The 24,523-nt window shown below is 35.6% G+C and overlaps 1 protein-coding gene across 2 annotated transcripts in view; it reads right to left on the bottom strand.

Moving 5' to 3' along the window:
* EML5 (EMAP like 5) overlaps positions 1-24,523 on the bottom strand; it is a gene marked incomplete at both ends in the record, with an annotated part of 112,525 nt that overhangs the window by 25,160 nt on the left and 62,842 nt on the right. For both annotated transcript variants that reach the window (XM_080345832.1, XM_080345833.1), the window contains 11 exons: positions 10,461-10,587; positions 12,187-12,388; positions 13,295-13,471; positions 14,273-14,361; positions 15,337-15,468; positions 16,302-16,454; positions 18,334-18,475; positions 19,218-19,345; positions 20,364-20,475; positions 21,564-21,766; positions 24,208-24,308. In XM_080345832.1, the coding sequence (XP_080201958.1) occupies positions 10,461-10,587; positions 12,187-12,388; positions 13,295-13,471; positions 14,273-14,361; positions 15,337-15,468; positions 16,302-16,454; positions 18,334-18,475; positions 19,218-19,345; positions 20,364-20,475; positions 21,564-21,766; positions 24,208-24,308 (1,566 nt within the window). The remainder of the gene's footprint in view (positions 1-10,460; positions 10,588-12,186; positions 12,389-13,294; positions 13,472-14,272; positions 14,362-15,336; positions 15,469-16,301; positions 16,455-18,333; positions 18,476-19,217; positions 19,346-20,363; positions 20,476-21,563; positions 21,767-24,207; positions 24,309-24,523) is intronic.

Raw genomic sequence — 24,523 nt, 5'->3', positions numbered from 1 at the left:
TAGAATGGGAGAAGAGGTAAAACAATCTCATATTATGCAACCACTTGAAAAGACCATTATACCTAAAGGTTGTACAGATAAACAAACACAAATACAGGTTCATATTCATCCTTAGCCAATCATCATAGTACATTTACATTTGTACATTGCCATGAGAAAGAACAAAGTGAATGTACATTGGTCAGTAAAACCTGACTTGACAATTTATGCTCAGCTGTTATTATCTCACAGGTCACCTAAATAATTTATACAAGTACCCACCTATGAAAGACTAACTCTATATTGATTCAGAGCAGTGGAACTGAAATACAAATTACAAGCGTGTATGTATTTTTTCTTAATTAAGTTTCAAGATGACAATTTGTGCATTTAAAAGTAGGAATGTTGAAGTACATCAGAATACATTTTCCAAATGTTTTTTTTTAAAGCTGGAAAAGCTGAATATATTTTCCACTTACTATTTAAAGTGCAGAAAAGCAAATAATGGCATATACAACACCCAGTGGTCATATACCTGCATGCATAAAAACCACTGTGTGCAAAAGATGGGAAAAAGAGCATGAAAAACATTTTGGGATGAATAAACAAATGGATGGGGTCAGTTTGAACATGTGGAAGGAGAGTTCCAGCCATCTATCATAGGGGAAATAAATACCTTACTATTGGCACTTTATTTTCAACATGCAAATAGAATTCAAACATTTTGAAGCAGTTTGTGTTTATGCTTTTAGACATAGTTTCAATATTATTGATACTGTTACCCATGTTGTCTTGTATGATGCTGTTGTATTTAACTCACTATTTTTATTATTGATACTGAGTTCTGAAAGTTATTAACAGAACAAGGGATGGTCTTCTGTAGTTAATACAAACTGCCATCAATTCTTTTAGTTCCATGGTAACTTATGACAATGTAAATGACAATACTTATTCTGTTTTAAAAACCCAAGTGTTACTTCGGGCATGATTTCACAAAGCAAATTACAGCTGTTGGTACAAAAGTTCCTTCCTGTGAGGGTCCCTACAGCTGCAACCCAAACTTTGGGCGGCTTACAGAGAACACAGCAGATGATTTCATACCAGCTTTCAGCATGAAGTGACTTTCAATGCCCTGCCCATAAGGGGCTGGCAAGCATGAAGTAGAGAATTCAATTAAAAAGTAAGTAGGAGTTGTCTCCATTCACTCTTTGTAAGATTTTCAAAGTCACTTGTGAAACTGTAGAGGTCTGATTTCCATTAGAAGATAATGAAACCTGGTAGTTTTTAAATACTGCTTCTTGAGAATGATTAGTCATAATTATTTTCATGTGTCCTATGAGCAGTAAGTGCCATTTTGTACACACCAATGTTGACATAGATAATCTAATACTTAAATAATTTAGTAGCATGTACACCTTGACATCTCAGGCAAGACTGTCCAATCAAATGTAAAACAATCCACCTTTGAGGTGGATAGCTGTCCAGTAGGGACTGAAGAGAACGCTCATCTCTGTACTTTAATACATATTATTGAAAAATACTATTTGTAAAACATAGGGATGTAGCTAATTTTATATTGGTAGGTAAATAAATATCTAGCTTATTGTATGGAATGGAACTACAATGAATACATACAAATTTAAAATTTGTAATACAGCAATAGTCTGAAGAGTAATAGGTGCATGGTATAGCACCCAACATGACAGATGGCTTCTTAAGAAAAATGGGAGATGACAGTAAAATATGGACTAGATAGCAAAATAAAAGCATTACCTGGAACCTCTTTTCAGCAGCAGGTGGGAAAGAGAAAAGGATTACTTATACAAGTTTTGCTGAGATCTAGGTGTCAGTAAATTTTTAATAGATAGAATTATTATTGACTTTTTGATTTGTTTACTTCTTTTTACAACAAAGGGATTACTCACAACTTCACACATTATGTAGATCTATTGTCTATGTACAGAATTGTCTATTGTCTATTCATTTAACAGGAACAATGAACCTGCATTGGCATGAGAATCTAATTCTTAGGAATGACTCCTACTGTAAAGAGAGAAAGAAAGTGGAATCAGACCAAAAGCCTCTGAAGTATGTAAAATGTTTAAAGAGTTGGCAAACACAACACCTGAACTACTCAAAGAAATGTTGTGCAGGTTTAAGTGCCTGAAATGAGCTGATGAGTAGAACCGTCAACTCACTATTAAAGACAGATGTTGACTCATAAAACTACATTCAGTTATACTAAAATAAATTATCTCGGCCAGTCAAAATGTGCAGGGTACTGAGCACTGCTGATATATACTGTTTTTTCATTATTATTTAATACAATTTATGTTGACTGCTGATATTTGGGCATCTGTTTCACAAACGTGTTGCACTAGATGGGTTTTCTCAGTCAGATGTGATGCATACTGCTATACTTCGACTAGCAAAAATTCATTATCCATTGGAAAATATGGGCATGTGCATTATTTCCTAATACTTGTACTATGCATGGGCACTTAGGCTAATTAGCAGGTACACTGTCTTTTTTTAAAATTTGCTTTTCTTTTAAGAACTAACAAGCAATTCCACTGCAGCATAGACACTAGTTATCAGTCTTAGAGGTGAAGCAAAAATAATTTTTCTCTCATCTGTTAGGGAAAACTTTCCAAAAAATTAAGAAAATAGTGTTGCTAACTTAAAAATGTTTTTTTTTTTTCCTCTATTGAAAAGAATCTGTTTTATGGAATCTCTTCTAATTAGTTCCAACTTTATTCTGCAATGCATGACTGATGCACTGTTTCTTCATACAGGAAACAACTACACCTTTTCTTCGAATAAAATTCAAACGCATCTTGAAAAGGTTTTACAGTCAATAACATGCAATTCTTCAAGTACCACAGAATTCAAATATCTTCAGATATTTTTCAGAATAGGCACTATGCAGGAGAGATAAGAGTTTCTCCAGGAATGGAGCGCAGATTTCCCTTATAATTTTACGGAGTACACTGAACCAAATGTTCATATAGTCAGAGGAAAATTTTTAGCTTTTATTCAGCAGTTTCAATTCTTTAATCTCCAAGTCTACTTTTCAATCTCATGACTTAAGTATGGAACAAGATTTTCCACATGGGTGACATGTGACATAGCTAATTTTTAGCCAGTAAATATTTACAGATATGGAGATATGATAGGACGCGTAACTGGCACAAGGCAGATTGCATTAAAGGCTTTTGTGTCAACTTCATCACTGAGGTATACAAGACTTATTTGGAACTGGGGTTGTTTAGCCTGGAGAAAAGGAGGCTGAGGGGAGACCTTATCACTGTCTGCAACTACCTGAAAGGAGGTTGTAGCATGGAGGGTGTTGGTCTCTTCTCCCAAGTCTCAAGCAAAGGGACAAGAGGAAATGGCCTCAAGTTGCACCAGGGGAGGTTTAGATTGGATATTAGGGAAAATTTCTGCATGGAATGGTTTGTCAAGCATTGGAACAGGCTGCCCAGGGAAGTAGTGGAGTCACCATCCCTGGAGGTGTCTACAAGATGTGTAGATGAGGTTCTTAGGGACATGGTTTAGAGGTGAACTTGGCAGTGTTAGGTTAATGCTTGGACTCAATGACCTTAGAAGTCTTTTCCAACCTAAATGATTCTACGATTATATATTCAACCTATCTCGCAATATGCCTGTGTTTCAGTTATCCCTTTCTTGGGGGCCTTTGATAAATGCATACGGTTCATATAACTTCTTACCTTCTGTTGATGAAGTCATTCTACACAGATCATAACCCAAATACAAATCTTCCAACCTGCATCCCTGGGCCATGCAATTGTTCCTCTAGATATTTGTTTCCTGACCACATCTGATTATTTTAGTTGCAAAATGAACAGGTTTTTTCCTTGCATTCAAAACTAGAGATTTTTTGGTAAACCTTGATACTTTGGTAATTGGCTTTTTGATTTCCTCAAAGACATGAGTCAGGTCAGCTATGGGAGGAAAAAATAATTACCTTAAACTGGTAAAGGGAGACCATTACTTTCCATAATGTTGTTCTAGTCAATCACTGGGGCTCAGAGACAGTAATACACATAAATCAAGATAATTAAATTCTTGCTTGTGAAGAATGAAATCTCCAGAAATTTTGGGGGATTTCAATCTCAAGGTTAATATCCTGCACTGATGTACATTCCCATGTGCAGAAACTGATTCACAGAAAGGTTAACTTCAAAAAGCCCTGCTTTCTTTCTAAAACTGTTAAAAAAATAGTTAACTTAAAATTTAAACTTTCCTGTAACCTGATTTATTCTGCAAACAGCATGAACAGAGAGAAGGAGCTGCTCACAGAAACTCTCTTGCTGTAATTTTTCAGTTTGATTCCTGGCTTCTCCCTTCTCCCAAATCACACAAGTTGACAGAGTGAAAGGAGAGGACAAAGCTGATCTTCTACTAAAACAACTTTGGAATTTCTGCTATTTACACGTTCACATCACAAGTCATGACACTGGCAAGGAGAAAAATCTAATTGCATTCCACCCATTTATGCAAAACATATGTAGGATATTTGTATAAAATCTCTAAATTTCAGTGCCAATGACAAGGTGATTAGTGCGAGGTTCAGAAAAAGGAAAGCTCATTCCAGCAGCTTCCTGCCTCCCTGACCCCCCTGGAAGTACAATTTACATTTTTTTACTGTCTGTATCAAGTAGAAAAAATTCTTCACTTCTAGATCAGTAAAGCACTAGTTTGTAAATAGTCTGTTAGTTCCTTTCCCATTATGAATACACAAGAATCCAAAACAGGTTATGCACTTTTGCATATGTCCTTACACACACACACAAAGAAATCCTCAAGACAAAATACATATCTATATACACACACATATATATATATTTGAAGCAATTTTTCCATGCTGCCTGGTTTTGAATTGCATCTGGGAGTGCATGCTGAGCATCTAAAGAATTTTCAAAAGATATACAACACTGGGAAGTCATACAAGAGATCTCAGCATGTAGACTGAGTAATGGTATATATAAAGAGGATAGTGATGAGTATGAGACAGACTCTTTCAGAGCTCTTAGTTGCTTGCAAATCTTTAGTATGGCAAATTTATGGTGAAAAATTAAACCAGAATTCCTAGTTGTTTAGTTATGAGATCTCTTGGTACAGATGTTCTTATCTAAAGTACTCCCTTTGACCGTGACAAATAGCGAGCTCTTCAGGGAGTGTAAGAACAGAATAAGAATGGAGTGATATTCTCCCGATTCTTCTCCCAACCTCTAGTGATTTGCAGTTCAGGGAGTAGCTGAGCCAGAACTGTTTTCAAAATCCATGATGGATTTTTCTTCTGAGCAATTTACCTAGCACAAAAACATACTAGGAAAGAACTTTCAGTAAAGGATAAAACAGTTTTCCAATTTATCGTGTGCTGCTGAATATCCATAAAGCTATTACGCACTCATATCAGACACAGAGTAGACATCTTTTCACATAAAAATATTATCTTTTAATATCACTATTCAGAAATTAAAATACTTCAAATTATAGACTAAGTGCTGCCTCAGACAACATCATTTTGTGTTTTCAATACAAATGAAAGTAAGTATTTCAATGTCAAAGATACATTATGGTAATTTTACTACTAGAGAATGGTGTATCATTAGTAGAGGTGGCCTTAAACTACACTGCAAGGACACCTTAAAACAACTGAATCTGAACAAAATCTTGAGTTCTAGTATCCGTAAGTTTTTCAAAAAAATCTGCCTGAAATTTAAGGCTTCAACATATTTTTGTTCAGCATATCGACTTTTACAGCACTAGCATGTCTTATTTTCAAAAAATTTCTGTCTCACTAACTTCTGAAAGAAAGCTAGAAGTAACATTCAGACTTATTAACTCTAATTAACTGCCTGCTGATTCTTTCATTACATGATATAATAAGTTGAAGTAATGCTGATTTAAGACTTAAAAATAAAGCCTCTAAAGCCATCTCTCTTAATTTTAAAACTTCTAATAAAGCAAAAATTATTGTATGGGAACCTACAAGAGCAAATAAAAATAATTGTTTTCAATACACAATCAAAAGCAAGCTGAAACAGCTTTGAAGCTAATGCAGTCTTGTAGGTCTTTCATCTCCATTTTTCCTTTCTGTCCTAAAACGAAGACTGAACAACTACCACTGCAATGCTACCATTTTTCTTCATTTGCAGCATCAATGGGCCCTATTAGAATGAGCTTACTGCCAGCTGTATCCTTTTATAGCTTGCATCATCTGGTCAGGTATGCTCTCTAGTACTAGAGCACACTAATCCAGTTGCTTTTTCATTATAGGAACCATGCAATAAAACTGCAAATGGTTATGCCTGGAAGTTGGGGTTTGGTGTGCAGCAAACTATTTCTTCCATCCATTTCTAAATCCTTCTTCACAACATGTATTGTTCTCTTCTTCAACTGACTCAAGCAGTAGATAAAACAGACCTAAATATTTCAGGTTTAAAAAATGTTTACCGTATTATTTTCTTTTGAATACTGAATTACTGAGATTGTTACAGAAATAATACTTTTTAAAAAAGGTCATAGAAAAAGTAGGGAAAATGATGTTTATCCTGAAGGAAAAAAATAAAGGCAGTGCTGCCTACAAATATGAATTGATGCATCTCACATCTCAAGGTAATGTGTTAGACATGAAAATGATTAAGGCACAGAAATGTCCACTGCTCCTAGTAAAACTGTGCTACTGTGAAGGGGAGAACCTTTTTTTTTCTTTAAGTTCTGCTGTTGCAAGGAAAAAAAGTAATTTACGAGCAAAACCATAAAACTGAGAGGAGGACACTACCTCTGTCAGAGAGCAAAACTAGTCCTTTGTTCAGATTCATGTTCTGGGAATTGCATTTACATTCTGAATTAAGGGTCACTGGAAGGAAATGATTATGCTACACCAAAAGCAGAATTTCATGTTCCATACTTCACAAAGAAGTTACCTAACCACCAGATTGCAGTGTTTTGCACCCTCTTTTGCTTATTCTCCCTTTCTGATGCTAGGGATCCTTTCATTCCATTCTGCTTTAGTAAAAAAGAGTGGTGCTGTTTTGACCCACCTGTGTTATTTGATGTGTATTTGAATTTTTGATACATTAAGTGGCTAAAAACTATTATTTCCTACAACATCTTAATATTTAAAATATAAAAGGTGAGATCAACTTAACCTTTCTGATAATATTAGAATCAAAATAATTCTAATGAATCAATTTTTGGTATGTAGTTGAGTAATTTCTGACTCTATATCCAGGCCACAGTCTTAGACTACAACTCCTGGCCTCACAGAGGAGCTTCTGTGAGACAGAAGTACAAAACAGATGAGATTTCAGATATACTTCTTCCTTTAGTGTTCTATTGCTTATCTCATGTAATACTCAGGATACCAAAAAATCATATTCCTTCTATATAGAGGGAACTTCACTAGTCAGCTTGGGTTTATGAATTCCACTTCAGCTGCCAGGTACAACAATCTTAAGTAGTAACTATGTTTTAGATGTGGTCTTTAAGGCCTTTATACATAGCCTTAAACTTCAGTTATGTGTTAGCTTTTATTAATATCTCCATCTTCTCCCACAGAGAATTAACCTTCCTACGTTCAACAGTAAAAGATGTTCAGATACTTTCTGGTAGGGAATATCCTTGATAAACAAAGTCAAAATTGAAAGACATTCTCAGAATCACATTCTACATTGGTGTGTACCCATGATCCTGAGAATACACGGACTCCAATAAAGTTCCTATTAATACAAGAAATGTATCTCTTCTAATGTTTGTCAGTCACTATAACAAGCCTATGCATAACACAGAATGACACAGATGTACTATCCACACTTTGAAAAGTACAACCAAACACCTGTAAATGAACAAATACAGAAGAAAAGTCTGTATAAGTTATACATGCTCTATGTAACTTACACAGAAACACTGACTTTACAGATACATATTTTTTTAAAAGCCCAGAACCAGAATTAATTTTGTAAAGGTTGCTAGTGGTATGACCTAAAAGTTAGATGAAGATGTGGCTTTCTTGATTACGTCAAGTTGTCTGCACGAGGATACAAGGAGATCAACACAATTCTATCATCTGCCATCACAACGGAAACAGGGTCCAGGTAGGTAGAAGAGAAGTTCTCTTTCTTAACCAGTGTAGGTCCAAGTGACCTGGTAGCTCAGTCTACAAGTCTAAAGGGTGGCCTACAGCCTGAGGATGTACTGTGCTACAAACATAAGAGCATGGTGTTGAGTATGGCATATATTCTAAATAGAGTATGTGCAAAATCTAATGCAGGCACCTAAGCTAGCTACTCTGCATGTCATATCAAAGCTCTGTGGACCTCGCAGCTCAGCTCCTTAAGTAGTACAGGTGTGTTGGTAAAATGCTGCTGCCAAGTCAATTACGGTCCTCTTGTTCCTGAAACTTCATTAGCTCAAGCACAGTGGCACAGATGTGGCAGTACTGCTCGTATAGCCACTTCAGGCATCTCTGCAATGGCCCCCCTGCACTTCTCATTCCATGTTGAACCTCTATGCCAATGCTGAGATATAGTCTTAAAGAAGTTCACAAGAAGTTAGGCAAGCTCTATGACTATAGCTACTTAAGTCAAGCTGTTCCTTAGCCGTTTCAAATTATTGAGGAAAAGAGGATGAGATTTTATCACCTCCTCCCAAATACTCTATTTAGGACTCACCCATGTCTACTGAGACTGAGAACAGGGCTTACTCTTTGTCCTTTATCCCTTTTGTACCCATTAACAAACTACTATTTAATAGAAAAGACTTAAAGATTTCACTCCTATTTCAAAATACAACTACTTTCCCAAGCAGCTTAAGTTATTAAAATGCGTTTGATCTGGATGTGGTGTAAATGAACTTACCTCACTACCCCCTGCCTTCATATGAAGCAAAAGGAAAGGGAAATAAAATTAAAATAAAAATTAGTATCTATTAAAGTAGAACTACTAAAACATTTACCAAACTTATACAATATTAACTTGGGCAGAACAGAAGTTAAAATGCATACCGTAACCATTTTCTGTTCTCATTCTTCATAAAAGGTTTTCTTGAAAGTTTTAAGGCCCCAAACCTCTAAACAATGCAGGCAATTAAATATTTTCCTGAATTTTATGTATTTTGAATCAGAATCTAGTTACCTTACTTGAATATTTTATTTGAAATTGAAAAACAAATCACTCTGATTCAGAAAAAAATACTGAAAGAAATAAAAGAGGTTTAGAATTGAATTAAAAAAAAATCTTTAATCACAGCTTTCATTACCAAGAGTAAATATAAATCCAAACTGTTGATACCATGCATATAATTTATCTTTGATTTCCACATCAAATACATTTAATTATGAAGTAGAAAGACCATTTCTCATTTAAATGAAAGATAGGGAGCCATAGCTTTTTCTGCAGGCATCCATTCTTTCCTTCAGCACCACAGCCTAAAACCAAAAGACAATACCAAAACTACCACAAAGGTCAGGCTGCATTTCTGAATAAGGGCATCACAGATTTGCAGCTTGGCTGCAGAAAGAGGCATGTGAATTGTAACAGAATTACTCACATCTCTGCAGGAAGTTTCCAAACTGCTATTTCTCTATATCCTTACTCCTGACTATACTATGTTGTGTTTTCCTGTCTTCCTGCTCTTTAATACCAGCGTTCCTCAACTGCCACGGATTGCGTTAGGAATCCCTCTTCCTTTTTCTCTCACCTACACTGTCCACATGGATTTTGCTGACAACAACAACTTCCAGGATCTCGTGCTCAGTTGCAGATTCTGCAACAGATTATGTTCTAGTGGTTATAAATTCTTTTTCTTATTTCACATCTACTTTACCAGCTGGTCTTATTCTACTTTATTTCCCATTCTCTTCTCTTTGAAAGCGTATGACAGTGAACCAAACAATACAACTAACACTGCAAAGCAATCAACCTCATTTTCTAACACTCATTAATAGAAACTGCAAAACCACTGTGGACAGATTTTTTCGAAGAAAGGTATAAGTTATCTGGAGGCAGAAACAATGCAAGGAGCATTTACAGATGAATTAGTCAGATTAGCTTGTTAGCAGAAGCAAATAATTGAGAGCTGTCTTCCAACAAAACAATTGTACACGTTCATGCCTAGAATGACACCACTAGACATGACTCAGTATTTAAGTTTCAAAAAGAATATATTATCAAACAACAGCAAGGAACTCAATTACCTCAAGAAATTGCCCAAACATACTCATATACATAAGTCATTCAGAGTTTTTGTGGTCTCTGAAAAAGAGGTAAAGCCTAGTCCTTAGGTAAGACTTTTCTTAAGTTTGTTTGCTTGATTATTTTTCCCGAATAAATATTTCCACTCTTTTTACACATACATTTTAAAGATGTATAAATATTCCAATATAATTATGTCTTACTATTAATCATCTTTTCAGATTGCTTTCTTGGCTAGGACTGTAATCTAGCAATTACCTTTCATCTAAAGTTGGCTCCTTTTGTTGCAGATGAGGCTTAATTCCAAACATTGGTCTAATGTTTGTTGATAAGGCCTTGATGGTGTAATTAATTTCATTTTCCCTTGTCACATCACTGTCATAACCTAACAAAATGAGTAAACAGTACCAAAAAAAAAAAAAAAAAAAAGAGATAGCAGGAAAAAAAAAGTTAAATTATAATTTGTGCAGCTTTCAACACTGTACTGGAGTACAAGAGCAATTATACCATGTATTATTAGTAACATCAATAGAAAACAGAAAGAAAGCAACTGGGAATAATGAACATTGTTAATAAAAGACATTTTAAGAAAAAAAAATTCTCTGCAGGAACTTTGTGGAAAAAATTATTAACAAAGATTCAAGTGACATTGAAAGCTACCCCATTTCTGCCTGGTTGGCCTTAACTCAGGGTCACTAACAAAGGGCCTGCTGTTAAGTTCTGGAAGATGTAGCACCAGGTTGTTCTCAATTTCAGGATCCATCCATTAGGATGGAATCCATAGGTCTGTACAGGCTTCCTACACAATGCTTAGGAATAGTCAGACACATCAAGATGATGTTTACTAGAGTCAACATGCCAAAAAGTCTAAATAGTGGCAGGGTTGTTACCTACCTTCAATCTTTTTTCAAAGACCGAGACTACTCATGCCAACTTTATAAATAGTTCTTAACTCTAGATGAAATTAATAGGATTGATGAAGAGAAACTTCTGTGGAAAAATATGTCAATGTCTTTTCTTCTAAAGCTTAATAGACCGCTCTTTCTTTCAGAGAATTTTTGAACACATAGCTTAAGAGGGTCCTGTGTAAAGCACCAGAGCCTAAGGAAGGTTATTGGGCAAAGATGTGCTAACATGTCTGAAGATTACTATTTTTCATTCCAAAAGCTAAAGCTGACCAAGTCCTCCTGCAGGCAATTAAATTACTTAGCAGATACAATCTTCAATACTTTTCGGCAGTAAGTGCATAAAACTTCTTCTCCAATGAATATTTAATAAGCCTCTAAAATCTAAAGCATCTCTTTGGTTATTTAGCAGATTTTAGTGAAAACTGAAATTAATTTATTACAAAGAACTATTTAAAGAGTAGCAGTGACAATTTAAAAATGAATTGACACAGAGGAAAAATTGCACTTGAGACAGCAAGTTTGGGGGCCTTTGGAATTACAATATGAAAAGGAAAATATTAAGTATGGTAAAACCAACAGAAATTAATTCTATGAAATGTAATTAACACTTTATAACTACTGATGTTATGATCTTGCAAGAGATTGTTCCATATATGAGTATCAGTCTGCTTCAGTCTACTATGCTTGCATGTTATGGAAACAGATGCTGTAACATCAAGATAAATATGATCTCACACTATACAGATTTCAACATAATTCTATTAGAATTAGTGCCCAAATGTAAATTGTGAAGAATGTATTTTTCTATATAGATTTTTGGAAGTTACCTATAATTGCCACCTAATTTTTTTCATTTAAAAGATGTCAAGAGTGTTTTTATACACTCTGACCCAAAGCAGCAAGTCAAACACTTCATTATCATTTCCTTCACAACAGTTTATTGGTCCTTTCTGCAAAAAGAAATTTTACTAAAACAATCATATCTAAAACCTGATTATTTCTAAATTAGCAGCTTTCTGTTAATAAAGTCTTTTTGAGATAGCACAATACAGCTAGTTCTATAAATTATTACTGACCTCCATCTTCTTCAGAATCTAGATCAGACTCTTCACTGTCACACTGCCTGCTGTCCCGATGTCCTTCCATCTCATAAGTCCACAACATTAAAGAGGTGTCTGCTCCTCCAACAGTGACCAACAAACTGTCATCATAGGTCCAACGGACATTTGTTACATGGGTACTGTGAGCAACATACCTCTTAAATTTTCCAAACTTTCCCTAAGAGAGGAGAAAAGGCACAGATCAAATTTAACCACTCAGCCAGATAAAAGTGAAATAAGTTGCCAGTGCACAACAACATGTTCTTAACTTCTTTACAGTTTATGCTTTAGCTGTTTTGCATTTCTATGTATCACATGATTTGCCAAGTTCCTCTCCCACAGCAACTTCATGAAATGTTAACCATATTTCCATACCAAGCATGCAAGAATATCTTTATGAACAGATTGCAGCAACAAACACAGAATCATTTTTCCTAAAAGAGAAAATAATCTAACAGATTAAGAATCAAATGCACATATAATATTTTCAGTCAATACTTGTGCATTGTTACTATCCCTAGCATGGTAAAATATTCAAAATATTTACTGATAAACACACAGGAAAACTACAAAGGTTCTAGAAGAGCAGTAAAAATAAGTGCTTTTGGAATGGCTTTTCTGTGATGCATGATTAAATAACATTAAAGTTCTTTGTCTTAGAGAAAAATGACTGAGGTTGGAGAGATTGAAGGTCTATAAAATCATGAATGAAATGAGTTGAGGAAGAAATGTTCACTGTCTTCCAAAACAAGAGCTTAAGTGGCTAAAAACAACACTGATTAAAACCACACTGAAGGTATTAATGCCTAAGGTATTATTAGACAGTGCCTGTCCCTTTCCCAAGCATTTTCCACAGTCAGTGATAGAACAGTACCTGAGATTGCACTTTAGTCTGACCTGGGATGATCATTCTTATTAACTGAAAGTTTAATGCATTGTAAATTGCAGTGTAATATTGAATGCCTTCTTTGATCATAAGGACAAAAGTATAAAAGCACTCTTTTCTTCTGAATAATTAACTTCTAGTTTTGAAAAGGCAGATTTATTAACCAATCATCTAAATGAACAGCTGAAAATTACTTACTTTGGCAGGGTATCGAAATAGCTTCACAAATCCAAAATCATCTCCTGTGGCTAACACTTTACTATCACTAGTGAGGCAAGAAGCAGTTACATCTGTGACTTCACCAATTATTGGCCAGATTCCTTCACAGCAAGAGCCCAAAACACTTGTCCATGATGCCCAGCCAATTTTCTCTACCTACAAAAACAACCTGTTTGAGACAGAGCATGCTTCTTCCCAGTCCGTTTTGTCCCGTATCTGATTTCAAGAAAAACATCTTGCACTGAAAGACACACCACATCTAAAAGAAAATATTTTAACATATTAACCACTTTTTTCTGACTACTCAGGATTTCATTCAAGACCCTTAATTTTATCTCTATTAGCTTCCAGTTCTAAAATCTCTGGAAATATTTAAAAAATTTTGATCTTACCTGCCCTTTCAGGCTACAGAAAATAAATTTCATTTTTCAACACTGCCTTTCAATCTCACTGAAAATATGATTTTTAAAGTATCCATTTTCCTTCTCTGCCCTATGACAATGCTCTACAACTGAGAGAACAAAACAATATCATAGCTGGAATATACTACAGTTGCCTATGTGTACTGTATTGTATTGGTATCTAAAGATAGACATGACATCATCCACAGCAAGATTAGGGCTAAGTAATTTGCAATAGGTTTTCAAAGTGTTTAGGTACCAGAAGAGGCATACAGAAGCCCAGTGAGATTTTTATGAGTGCCTAAGTCACCTCAATGTCCATTTCTTAACAAAAGAGACAAATGCAGTATCTCTTCTGTATTTTCTCATTCTGATTACATTACCTAATTGAACAGGCTGCAAAAAAATATAAAGGACAGCAAATGGCTAAACAGAAGCTTCTTCAATAGACCAGTTAAAATTATAACCTTATATATCATTCCCTCTTATGTGGTATAGAGGGTTGTATCACAACTCTAATTTGCAAACAAGTTCAGAAGGCACACTATTGCCTCACCTCCAAAGTAGGAATTGTCTGTTTTTTCCCACGAGGAGCTTCAAAAAACAACTGCTCTTTAGCACCAGTGTTGACTTGCAGGAGCTTCCCTATAAAACACATTACATATTGTATATTAACATTAAATAGAAAATTCCACTTTACAAAAAAAAAAAAAAAAAAAAAAAAAAAAAAGATATTTTGAAAGTTTTCTTACACAAATTATTTGTTTCCATTGGAGAAAGAAGCCTATATAAGCAGTGGATCTGGAAGTATGGCCTTCTGAAATCTGAGGCCTTTGACCCCTTATATTCACAGTCCTTCCTCCTCTCTTCAAAAACTGTCATAATGCATCGCATACTGGCTCTAATTCAGAGCTTGCTTGGGACAACTGGCTGACCAGTATGCACCTGCTCTTGGGACAGAGAAGCCCACAGGCTGCCTGGTCAACAGCTGCTTCCAAGCAGCTGACTTGCGCTTGCCCATACTTCTTTTGTGAGGGAAATTCTCATGCATGTTTCTGGCTTTTCCCTGTTTTCAGAATTCTTCAAGGAAGCCAACTTACAACACTCTTGCAAATTAACATTAAATCGGACAGTTAAAAAGAGATTATATAGAGGAATAAGAGCAGAAACTGATAGATTGCACACATGCACTGTCTTGCTTTTGTATGAAACCAGACTAAAGTTTGTATTCAAACTGATCACTTACTAAGACCCAGGAAATCCAGTCTTTCTGCTATTTTTGACAACAAGGATATAAATTCCCAAGCTACAGATGCAACTGCATTATTCAGTACATTATTCAAGAAGTAGAAGTCAAAGAATAAACACAGAAGATGTACCAAAAACCCCAAACAAACTGATCTATAGAGACAACCTACTTTACTTCAAATTGCACAACTTCTAAATACATAAATAGCAGTAAAAATCATGGCTTTGTATTTATTCAGATGCTCTGAGCATATTCATAAGCCGAAGAAACAAATCTGTCAGTAATACTACAAATTCATACTGTAGATGTACTGTATTTAGTTTATAATGTAATCAATCTTCCAGTAGAATTCTAGGATGAGTGCTACTTACCTCTTACATCCCAGTCCATATGTGTGATATAGCTGGAGGCTCCCTTGCAGATTCCTACTCGTTTACTGCTCATTACATTGTAAATATCTACAAAGTTGTCACAGGATGCCACAGCTAAGTACTTTCCAGCCCCTAAACCACATTAGTAGAAACACAAGACATTTTCAAAACCTGTAGTGCTCTGTGTATAAAACATAAGTACATTCTGGAATTTAGCTATATGCAACTCAGATTTCTTTGAAATGAGCTTGCTAATTTATACATAGTCCCCGACAGACTAATGTTCCTATCACACAATCAGAATCGGTATGAAATACGCAACCATTACATCATTACATTCTCAAACAATAAAAACTATTCGATGAAACTTTAAACACTTATTGCACTCAGAGAGTGGTAAGGCTTAGGTAATGTTGGATGAGACCTGGTATCAGTTATTTGCATGAAATTTATCCTACAGAAGAGTATTTTCACTGGAGTAGTATTCTTAGTTTAGGCCACACATTTAAGTTCCTAAATAAGAGCTGTATTGTTTGAAATAAACCAGCCTCATTAGGAGTGCTAAGAACCGTAGAGAGGAAAAGAAAAAAAAAAGAAGACACCAGAACTTTCTGACACATCAGTTTCAAGCATTCTAATCAGCTCAGAGTAACCTCAGTGAGGAGCCAAACTTATGCAGCTCACAAAGTGGAACCTGAGAGACCCTGGGAGGCTGCTGGATGTTCATGATTTAAAATTTTGCATTCATGAGGTTACTGTGAACAAACCTATTCCAATAATCTCATCCTTAAATGAGCAATGTAGGGCTTCACACCCAGTATTTTTCAAAATGTTAATATGAATCTTGCTGACTTATTTGTTACACGTGAAAGAGTACTACAAATCTTTACTTCTTTTATCTTTTAAAGGTTATATAGCTGGCTTCAAAACCTTTGATATGAAAATATTCATTTTAAATCACTTACCAGGAGAAAATCGGATCTCTGAAATAACGTCTTTCCTGTGCTGGAAAGAGACTAGATCCTCCAGGGTATCTGCATTAACTATCAAAAAACTTCCATCGTTCAGACCAACTGCTAATGCTTTTCCATCAGGAGAAAAGCAGCAACATCTACCTCCTACGAGGAATACAAAAATGGCATTCAGGTACATTTACAGTGTATAATCTCTCTTTTATTTATGTTTTCAGTAGTAAAGGAAAGCTGTTCTTACAGTTTATAGTCTCATGAAATTTTTTAGATGCTACCAAGATCATTTCCAAAACCTGTGATAGCACAGAGAAGCTATTGGCAAATCAACAAGTACACAATCCCAGAATCTTAGACTGCATTTAGTTGCATATTAATTGACATTTGTCCTAAATTAGTAACTTAGATTAATCGCTATTGTCTATAAATTTTAAATCTGCTCTCCTGCTTAGTATTTGATGCCAACTGTTTGTTACCATTTGGTCTGGTAAGGAGAACATGGCTCTAAAAGACCTTCTGGACTCAATGTATTCAGCCGTTTGCTATCATGGTCACTATGTCATATAATAATCTAAATTTATTTATGGGCAGCTTATATAGATTGGTTTCCATGGCAGATTTTTTCCATTAGTGTAAATATTTTCCCTACTATTTCTTCTTCTGATCAACTTGTGGAGAGTAATCCTTTATTTAGCTGACTACATCGCAAAGCTTCTTATTCAGTGTCCTGTAGCTCCTCTTTCTCCACACTCAACTTTCAGTTTCATTTTGTTCAGCTGAACACAGATAAGAAGTGTACACCACAAATATTCTCATTAGTCTCTTGTAAATTACATGAATATTTCAATATATCCTGGGAAAAAATACTTCACTATCGCATCTAATTCTCATTGTGCAATCAAACAGAACATGCTGAGCCTTATGCTCCTCAGGCTACACAGACATTTTTCTTATGGTCATCAAGTCTTGCCTTTTTTAATTACCAAGTATTATCTCGTTTCCATTACTGCAGTCTGTAGAAATACCCAGCTCTTTCTGTACAGTATACAGCTGATTTTTAAGATCACCAAAGCATCTCTAAATGTGTCTCATCAGCAAATTAAGTCATCACCGACCTTATTTTACTGCCAAAACTACTCTTACAAATATTAAGAAATATCAGCTTTAAGACTTGAGAGGATTTCATCAACTTGAAACTTTGTTTAATCCCTGCTTGTGCCAGCTCATGAGTCTTCTTCCTACATGGGGGTTGTGGAGTCTCCTACTCTGGAGACATTCAAAACCGGCCTGGACACCTCCCTGTGTAACTTCATCTAAGTGTTCCTGCTCCGGCAGGGGGATTGGACTAGATGATCTTTTGAGGTCCCTTCCAATCGCTAACATTCTGTGATTCTGCGTGATTCAGCTAAACTTCCTATGAGGTTTGGATCAAAATGCCTTGCTGAACGCCAAACAGATGAAGCCTGTTGCACTCCTTTGTCTAGCAAAGCAAATATATCACTAAAAGCTTGTTAAGGCCATTCTGGTTTAAACCTAAAAAAAAATCTCCTTATATGATGTCATAACAGTTCATCCATCTATCAAAATAGAATTTATTTGTATAGTACAGAATGAGTAAGAATTTGATTACTGTTCTTTCCTTGACATTTCAGATTCTTCTTCTAACGTTCACAAAGAGGATGAATTCATAATTACGTCTAAGATTTCTTCCAAAAATTTCTAGATTCGAAGTCCTCTGCTGTTCAAAAAAGCCTGCAATGCTATAAGCAACATGGGAATTGGCTCAAATTTTATTTTAAATTCACTGGCTTAAATATGTTACAACTGCATATAATCTTAAGAAGAGTGCTACATAGAAATCTTTCATACAGGGTCATTACTTTAAGGGCTACATAACTCATGAACATAGCATCAATAAATAATTTGTACAAACAATGGAATTCATCCGGTCTTGCTTTTGAAAGATTCACAGTGTTAGTAAATGTCAACTGAATTCGGTTAAATCTTTTTGTTATACTAAGCATCTTACCCTTCTTCAATTTGCGAACAGCTAACATACAATGGCTGGGAGATAAATCCCATATTCTTAAGGTTTTGTCATCACTTACAGTGGCACAAATAGGCAAATGAGGATGAGTAGCTAGACCCCAAACTTCCCCCTCCATGTGACCCTGAAAAAACACAACAAATCAGATGACTTTGTATTTTAACCTGAAATATGAAATAATACATTTAAGAAAGTTAAAAAAAACCCCTGAGAACATGCATGTAAAGAAATATATTAATTGAAACGTAGAACATCAGGAGAAAACCTCACCCTGATACTTACAGTATAAGTGCAATTTACAGTAGTTAGTACCAGAGAAATATTTTCCCCGAGAAATAATCCTCATGCACATCTAGATTTGTTCCTTTACCTTATGTTCTAAAATGTTCTTTAAAAACATCTAGTTCTTTACATATTGCACTGGCTACTCTGAAGTGTGGATTAAAGATCCACCGATTTTATTTAAGTGTTATGTAAAAGAAAAACATAAGATGATATGATGTAAAAAACCTGTTTTGTGGTCAAGCTTAAGAAATGGAGTCTGTTTCATAAAAGGAGTAATTAATACCCCAAAAAAGTTAATTGGGAATTTGGTGGAGGATCCACTGTTTCACACACTTTTTTTTCCTAAACAGAAGCGAGATCTCTGTCTGTTTGAAAAGATGAACTTGCTGAACAAATTAGTACATAAAAATCTGTGATATGTTTTTCTCAAGAGTCATAATGGTCTACTATGCATTAAAAATCTATGATATGAGAGTAATTTCTTCACTAGTCATTAAAATGACTTATTTCACAACAGTCTTTACTTGAAGAATAAAGTAGTGTTTGTGGTATGAAATATCTGACAGTTTTTAAAGATGTACCTGAACCAGCAGAGTTATTGGTCCACTTTTATCCACCTCCAGTATTTCACCATTCTTGGTGCCCACTAAAATATGACCATGTCCTAAAGATATGGCACGTATAGAAGGATTATCTTCTAAGAGAAGACCTAGAACGTTAAAATGTTAGAAGAAAGAAGATTCTCAAAGATGCCTTAGAGAGGATTTTTCATACATATGCACACTACATTCTCACTGTAGGAAAAGATACTCAGTAGTAAACAAGTAAAAACATACTCCTGCATGGAAGAACTTACATGTTTGGATTCATTTGGGAGTATTTAGCAATTATCCAGCTGACACTAATCTTTCTTCTCAACCAAGTATCTTTGAAGTTTAACCAGCCTGAGTCATTGTCAATCTTGGTGAAAAAATGTGCATGGGAAGTATCAAATATACTACTATATTGCTGGCATTTATGGTTGTCCTGCTTTTGGCTGGCATAGAGTTAATTTTCTTCCTGGTCGTTGGTGTAGTGCTGTGTTTTGGAATTAGTATGAGAAAAATGTTGGTAAAACACTGATGTTTTAGTTGCTGCTAAGTAGTAAATGACTTTTCAGCTTCTTATGCTGTGCCACGTTCACCAGAAGCTGGGGGACGCACAGCCAGGACAGCTGAGCCACACTGCCCAAAGGGATATTCCATACAATATGACATCACACTCAATATATATTTTGGGGGAAGAAGGAGGAAGTGGGGGATGTTCCGAGTTGATGGCATTTGTCAAGTAACTGTCACAGATGATGGATCCCTGCCATCCTTTGGTTGACACTCAACAAACAAAGAAACCAACAAACCAAAAACCAAAAAACAAAACACAAACTAAACAACAACATAACATCTCGGTGGTAAGAGACTCAAGGTTAAATAAATTAATTCAGGCAGATAAAAGGGTAAATATTATCTGCACTCACCAAATGTGCTAACAGATACTACCAACATACCATTCCCCTCCTGACAGAAAAATGACTTATTTAGAATCAATAAAGCTTAAAAAAAAAGTCATTATTGCTATTGGTTATGTCTGATGTGGACCTCCTCCTATTGGGTAAAGCAATTCCACAGAAAAAGTTTTCTAAAGAAAGTATTTTAAACAAAATTAAAAAAATAGGACAAAGTCTGCATTACCTTTAGACCCAGGGGCCAAAGCAGCCCTTTTGATGGCGTAGGTTTTGAGACAACGTTCAAAGGTATCATCCCAGAGAGCTACTACTCCATCCTTTCCTCCAGTGACAAATCCCTTGAAAAGCAAACAAACAAAAAAAAGTCATAATCCATTATTATACTTCCTTAATTTTTCAGTGATTTCTGGCAATACTGAAAAATGGATTGTATACAACACTGTAATGCACAGAACTACAGATGTTAGAGACGAAAAGATCAGGAGCAACAAAGTGACTGAATTCTCCTCCTGACAAAGGCAGCACAGTCCATGTACACAGGCTGGATTTAAAAGTTCTAACCTATATGGTTCTACAATATTAGAAAGATAATTTAACTGACATACTGAAATATTTTTTCCTGATATTTAGCCTCAATATCCCTTCGGCATTTCACCCCATTACTCCAAGCCAAACTTAGTACCACTCACAATAATTTGGTTACTGCTTAAATTGTTCAAATATAGGCATAATTGTGCCATTCTCTCTTCAAAAATTACTTACAGCTATTTAATGAAGCAACAAGTATACTTATTATTGAAATAATTAGTAGTTTCCTTTGGAAATGTTGCTTTGAGCAACGTGAATAACACATGCTTTGTCCAAAGATACTATACGGAAACTCAGAAGGTAGAGTAACTTGGTCTGACCCAGCAATACACAAACATATACATAACTTCAAATATCTAACTGGAACACCCTTTCCCATTTAAGCACATTCTTTAAAGGTCTTCCTGAGTCAAAAGAAGTTGAGAATCAGGACAGAGTATTTGGAGATCTACAGAGTGAATGCTCCTACAAGTAGATGGTAAATACAGCACAAAAGAGTGAGAGTATCATCATCTTTCCTCTCTCACAAGCTCATATAATCCATTAAAGTTATGGATGCTTAAATCAAAATGTACTTTTACTTATCATGAGTTACTATTGCTTCTTTAGTAAGAGGTCATGAAAATTACTGAATAAGATGCCATTGGACCACAAGGTTTTGAGAAACAGCATGCTACATAACAAGAAATAGAGACATGCACAAAACACTATTTTGAATCTGGACCTCAAAAGGCTTTTCTATAATAGAAATAACATCACGAATTCCTGAGTTTGGGAAAGGTCTGACTTCAAAGACTTTTTTGTCCAGTCATCAAAAAACAATGTGCAGTTTATTTACTTTTTCCAATGCGTGCATGCTGAACACAGGACCATCATGTGCTTTGACAGTTTTTATGAGAAACACATCTCTCCAAATACACACATCCCCCGTGGAAGTCCCAGAGAACGCCATCTCTTCAGTCCAGCCATACACTGCACACATCATTGTATCGGTTCTTCCCAATGCACCTATGCAGCCCTTTCTCCCAATTAGTCCTCCACCTGTTTCAACCAAAAACAAGTCAACAGATGTTTGCTTAGAATTATTTTCCAAAACCTATATAACCTTACTCAGAGCAACAAGTTCTTTTCTTCTGGTTTACCCACACTCCCCAAAAAACTGAGCCTGAGAAGAGTTCTCACAAAATAAAATGTTTGTACTATTTGGCATCTTTCAAGAAAAAACAAAAAACAAAAAACAAACAAACAAACAAAAAAACACACACACCACACCCCCCCCCCCAAAAAAAAAAACAACCAAAAAAAAACCCAAAACAAAACAAAACAACACAACAAAAAAACCCCACACCAACAAAAAAAAGACCCTTACTTATAACTTACTACTTGAACCTGGATTTGAATATGTACATATACCCACATGGACATAAAACAAAGAGAAAGTGCATTTGTAAACTTGCATCTAAACAAGAAACTTAACACCTACCACACAGTTAATAGAAAATCTTACTGACATTAACTTGTTTAATTCTTGACATCCCATCAATTTCATGTTTCCAGTGACAGTGTTGGTAATTTTATTTTAGAGGTTTGCTATATTGGCCTCTGTATAATAGAAATATTACAGCTATATACACTTAAGAATTTTTCAATGTACCATATCTAAAATCATTTGACAGGTATAACATATAGTAACTTCTTACCAGAAAGGAAAATTCTTATTTTCACAATCCTCAGAGAAACTTCATGATATAACACAGAAGCCCCTGAAGATCCAACACATCGTCCTGTTCTCGTACTTACAGAAGCAAGGCCTCTGAACCTGCTTGCCATCGCTTGGCACAGATGAAAATTTGGTCCCAAGCACATACTTTGGTGTCACTTCTCACATTAAGTGCACCTGCTCCGGTGCAGATTTCAGAGCCCTGGCATTTGTTCAGGTGCACAGACACTCTGCTCCTCACACTGACACTGCGGCTGCCTGGCCAGGGCGCCAGGGCAGGTTCACACAGATGGGTTGTAACATCAGAGAAATCTGACACGTGCTAACTGAGCAATGCCACAGGGAAAAGAAGCATTTTAAACAATTTCCTTTCTGTATTCAAAATCACCATCTTCTTTCTAAAAAAATTATAGTAGTTTATTCAGTAAGTATTGTGACGCACTTTGTTCCTTCTGTAGACAGCAAGCACAATTGTTAAAATTAATAATTTTATATACTTAACAGCTTGCTCTCAGACAATCTTGATGAATTTCTATTGGAGTCAGAACTAAGAAAACTAGCATCGTTTTTTGGTCACAGACTTTTCACAGTCTTTCATGAGGGACTCATCTGAGTTGATGGAATAAATTCTGCATAAATAATTAGAACATTCTTAGTAGGTAAGCTATAACACGTATGCTTTTATATACATTTTTAGGGTTAAAATAATGAAGTTTACACTAATATTAGGAAATGTATTTTTCACTCTTCAAAAATTTTTCAGATAAAGCAAGATGTTTATCTTGGATTTTAACTGTCAACTTCAGAGGTATCTAAATAAACAGGTCTCAACTGGGTGTATTAGAAGGGGGGTGGTTAGTAGGTCGAGAGAGGTTCTCCTTCCCCTCTACTCTGCCCTGGTGAGACCACACTTGGAATATTGTGTCCAGTTCTGGGCCCCTCAGTTCCAGAAGCACAGGGAACTGCTGGAGAGAGTCCAGCACAGGGCAACAAAGATGATGGAGTGGAGCACCTCCCTTATGAGGAAAGGCTGAGGGAGCTGGGTCTCCTTAGTTTGGAGGAGACTGAGGGGTGACCTTATTAATGTTTACAAATATGTAAAGAGTAAGTGTCACGAGGATGGAGCCAGGCTCTTGTCGGTGACAACCAATGGTAGGACAAGGGATAATGGGTTCAAACTGGAACACAAGAGGTTCCACTTAAATTTGAGAAGAAACTTCTTCTCAGTGAGGGTATCAGAACACTGGGACAGGCTGCGCAGGGGGGTTGTGGAGTCTCCTTCTCTGGAGACATTCAAAACCTGCCTGGACACATTCCTGTGTAACCTCATCTAGGTATTTCTGTTCCAGCAGGGGGATTAGACTAGATGATCTTTTGAGGTCCTTTCCAACCCCTAACATTCTGTGATTCTGTGAACTGGCATGTGTCTCTTCATAACATACATGTTGTAAAGGTCTTTCTTCCAAAAACTGTTCTATGATTTTAGAGCAGCTCTGTAACACTTTCAGCTGTGCTCTATGATTATTAGATATAAAACATGACAGTAGAAATCCAGGGTCCTTTTTACTTGAGTAGCTCCAGCTCCACGGCAAACTCTAATAGAATTCCACTACTGTCATAATGCCAAGTAATGTTATTTCTACCAAGGCAAAGCTAACTTAGAGAGATAGAGAAACATTTGCCTTTGATGCATGAAACTGACTTTAAAAGATACTGTACTTTAAGTTACAGAAAATGCTATAATTCTGAAAAGTTTCCTTACCTGCTCTACGCCAGAATTTCATGTGTTTAATTCCAACAGTGATCAGCTTATCAGGTATATAAGGATTAATCTTAACAACAAAAATCTTATCTTTGCTTCCCCTGAAATGTAAAACAAAATATTTTAAATAAAAATATAACTATTCATATTTTTAAATGAGTTTTGGTTTGGGTTTTTTTGCTAACCTATACCTTCCCTACCTTCTTAGCATTTACTTCCAAATCATTAACAATAACTTATTACAAATCATTAACAAGAATTTATTATGAGGAGAAAGAAAGCCAAAGAACTAACATCCTGCGCCCTCCTTTAGTTT

Source organism: Nesoenas mayeri (genome assembly GCF_963082525.1).
Source record: "Nesoenas mayeri genome assembly, chromosome: 5".
Taxonomy (NCBI): domain Eukaryota; kingdom Metazoa; phylum Chordata; class Aves; order Columbiformes; family Columbidae; genus Nesoenas; species Nesoenas mayeri.
This window is presented reverse-complemented; position numbering and strand designations above follow the sequence as displayed.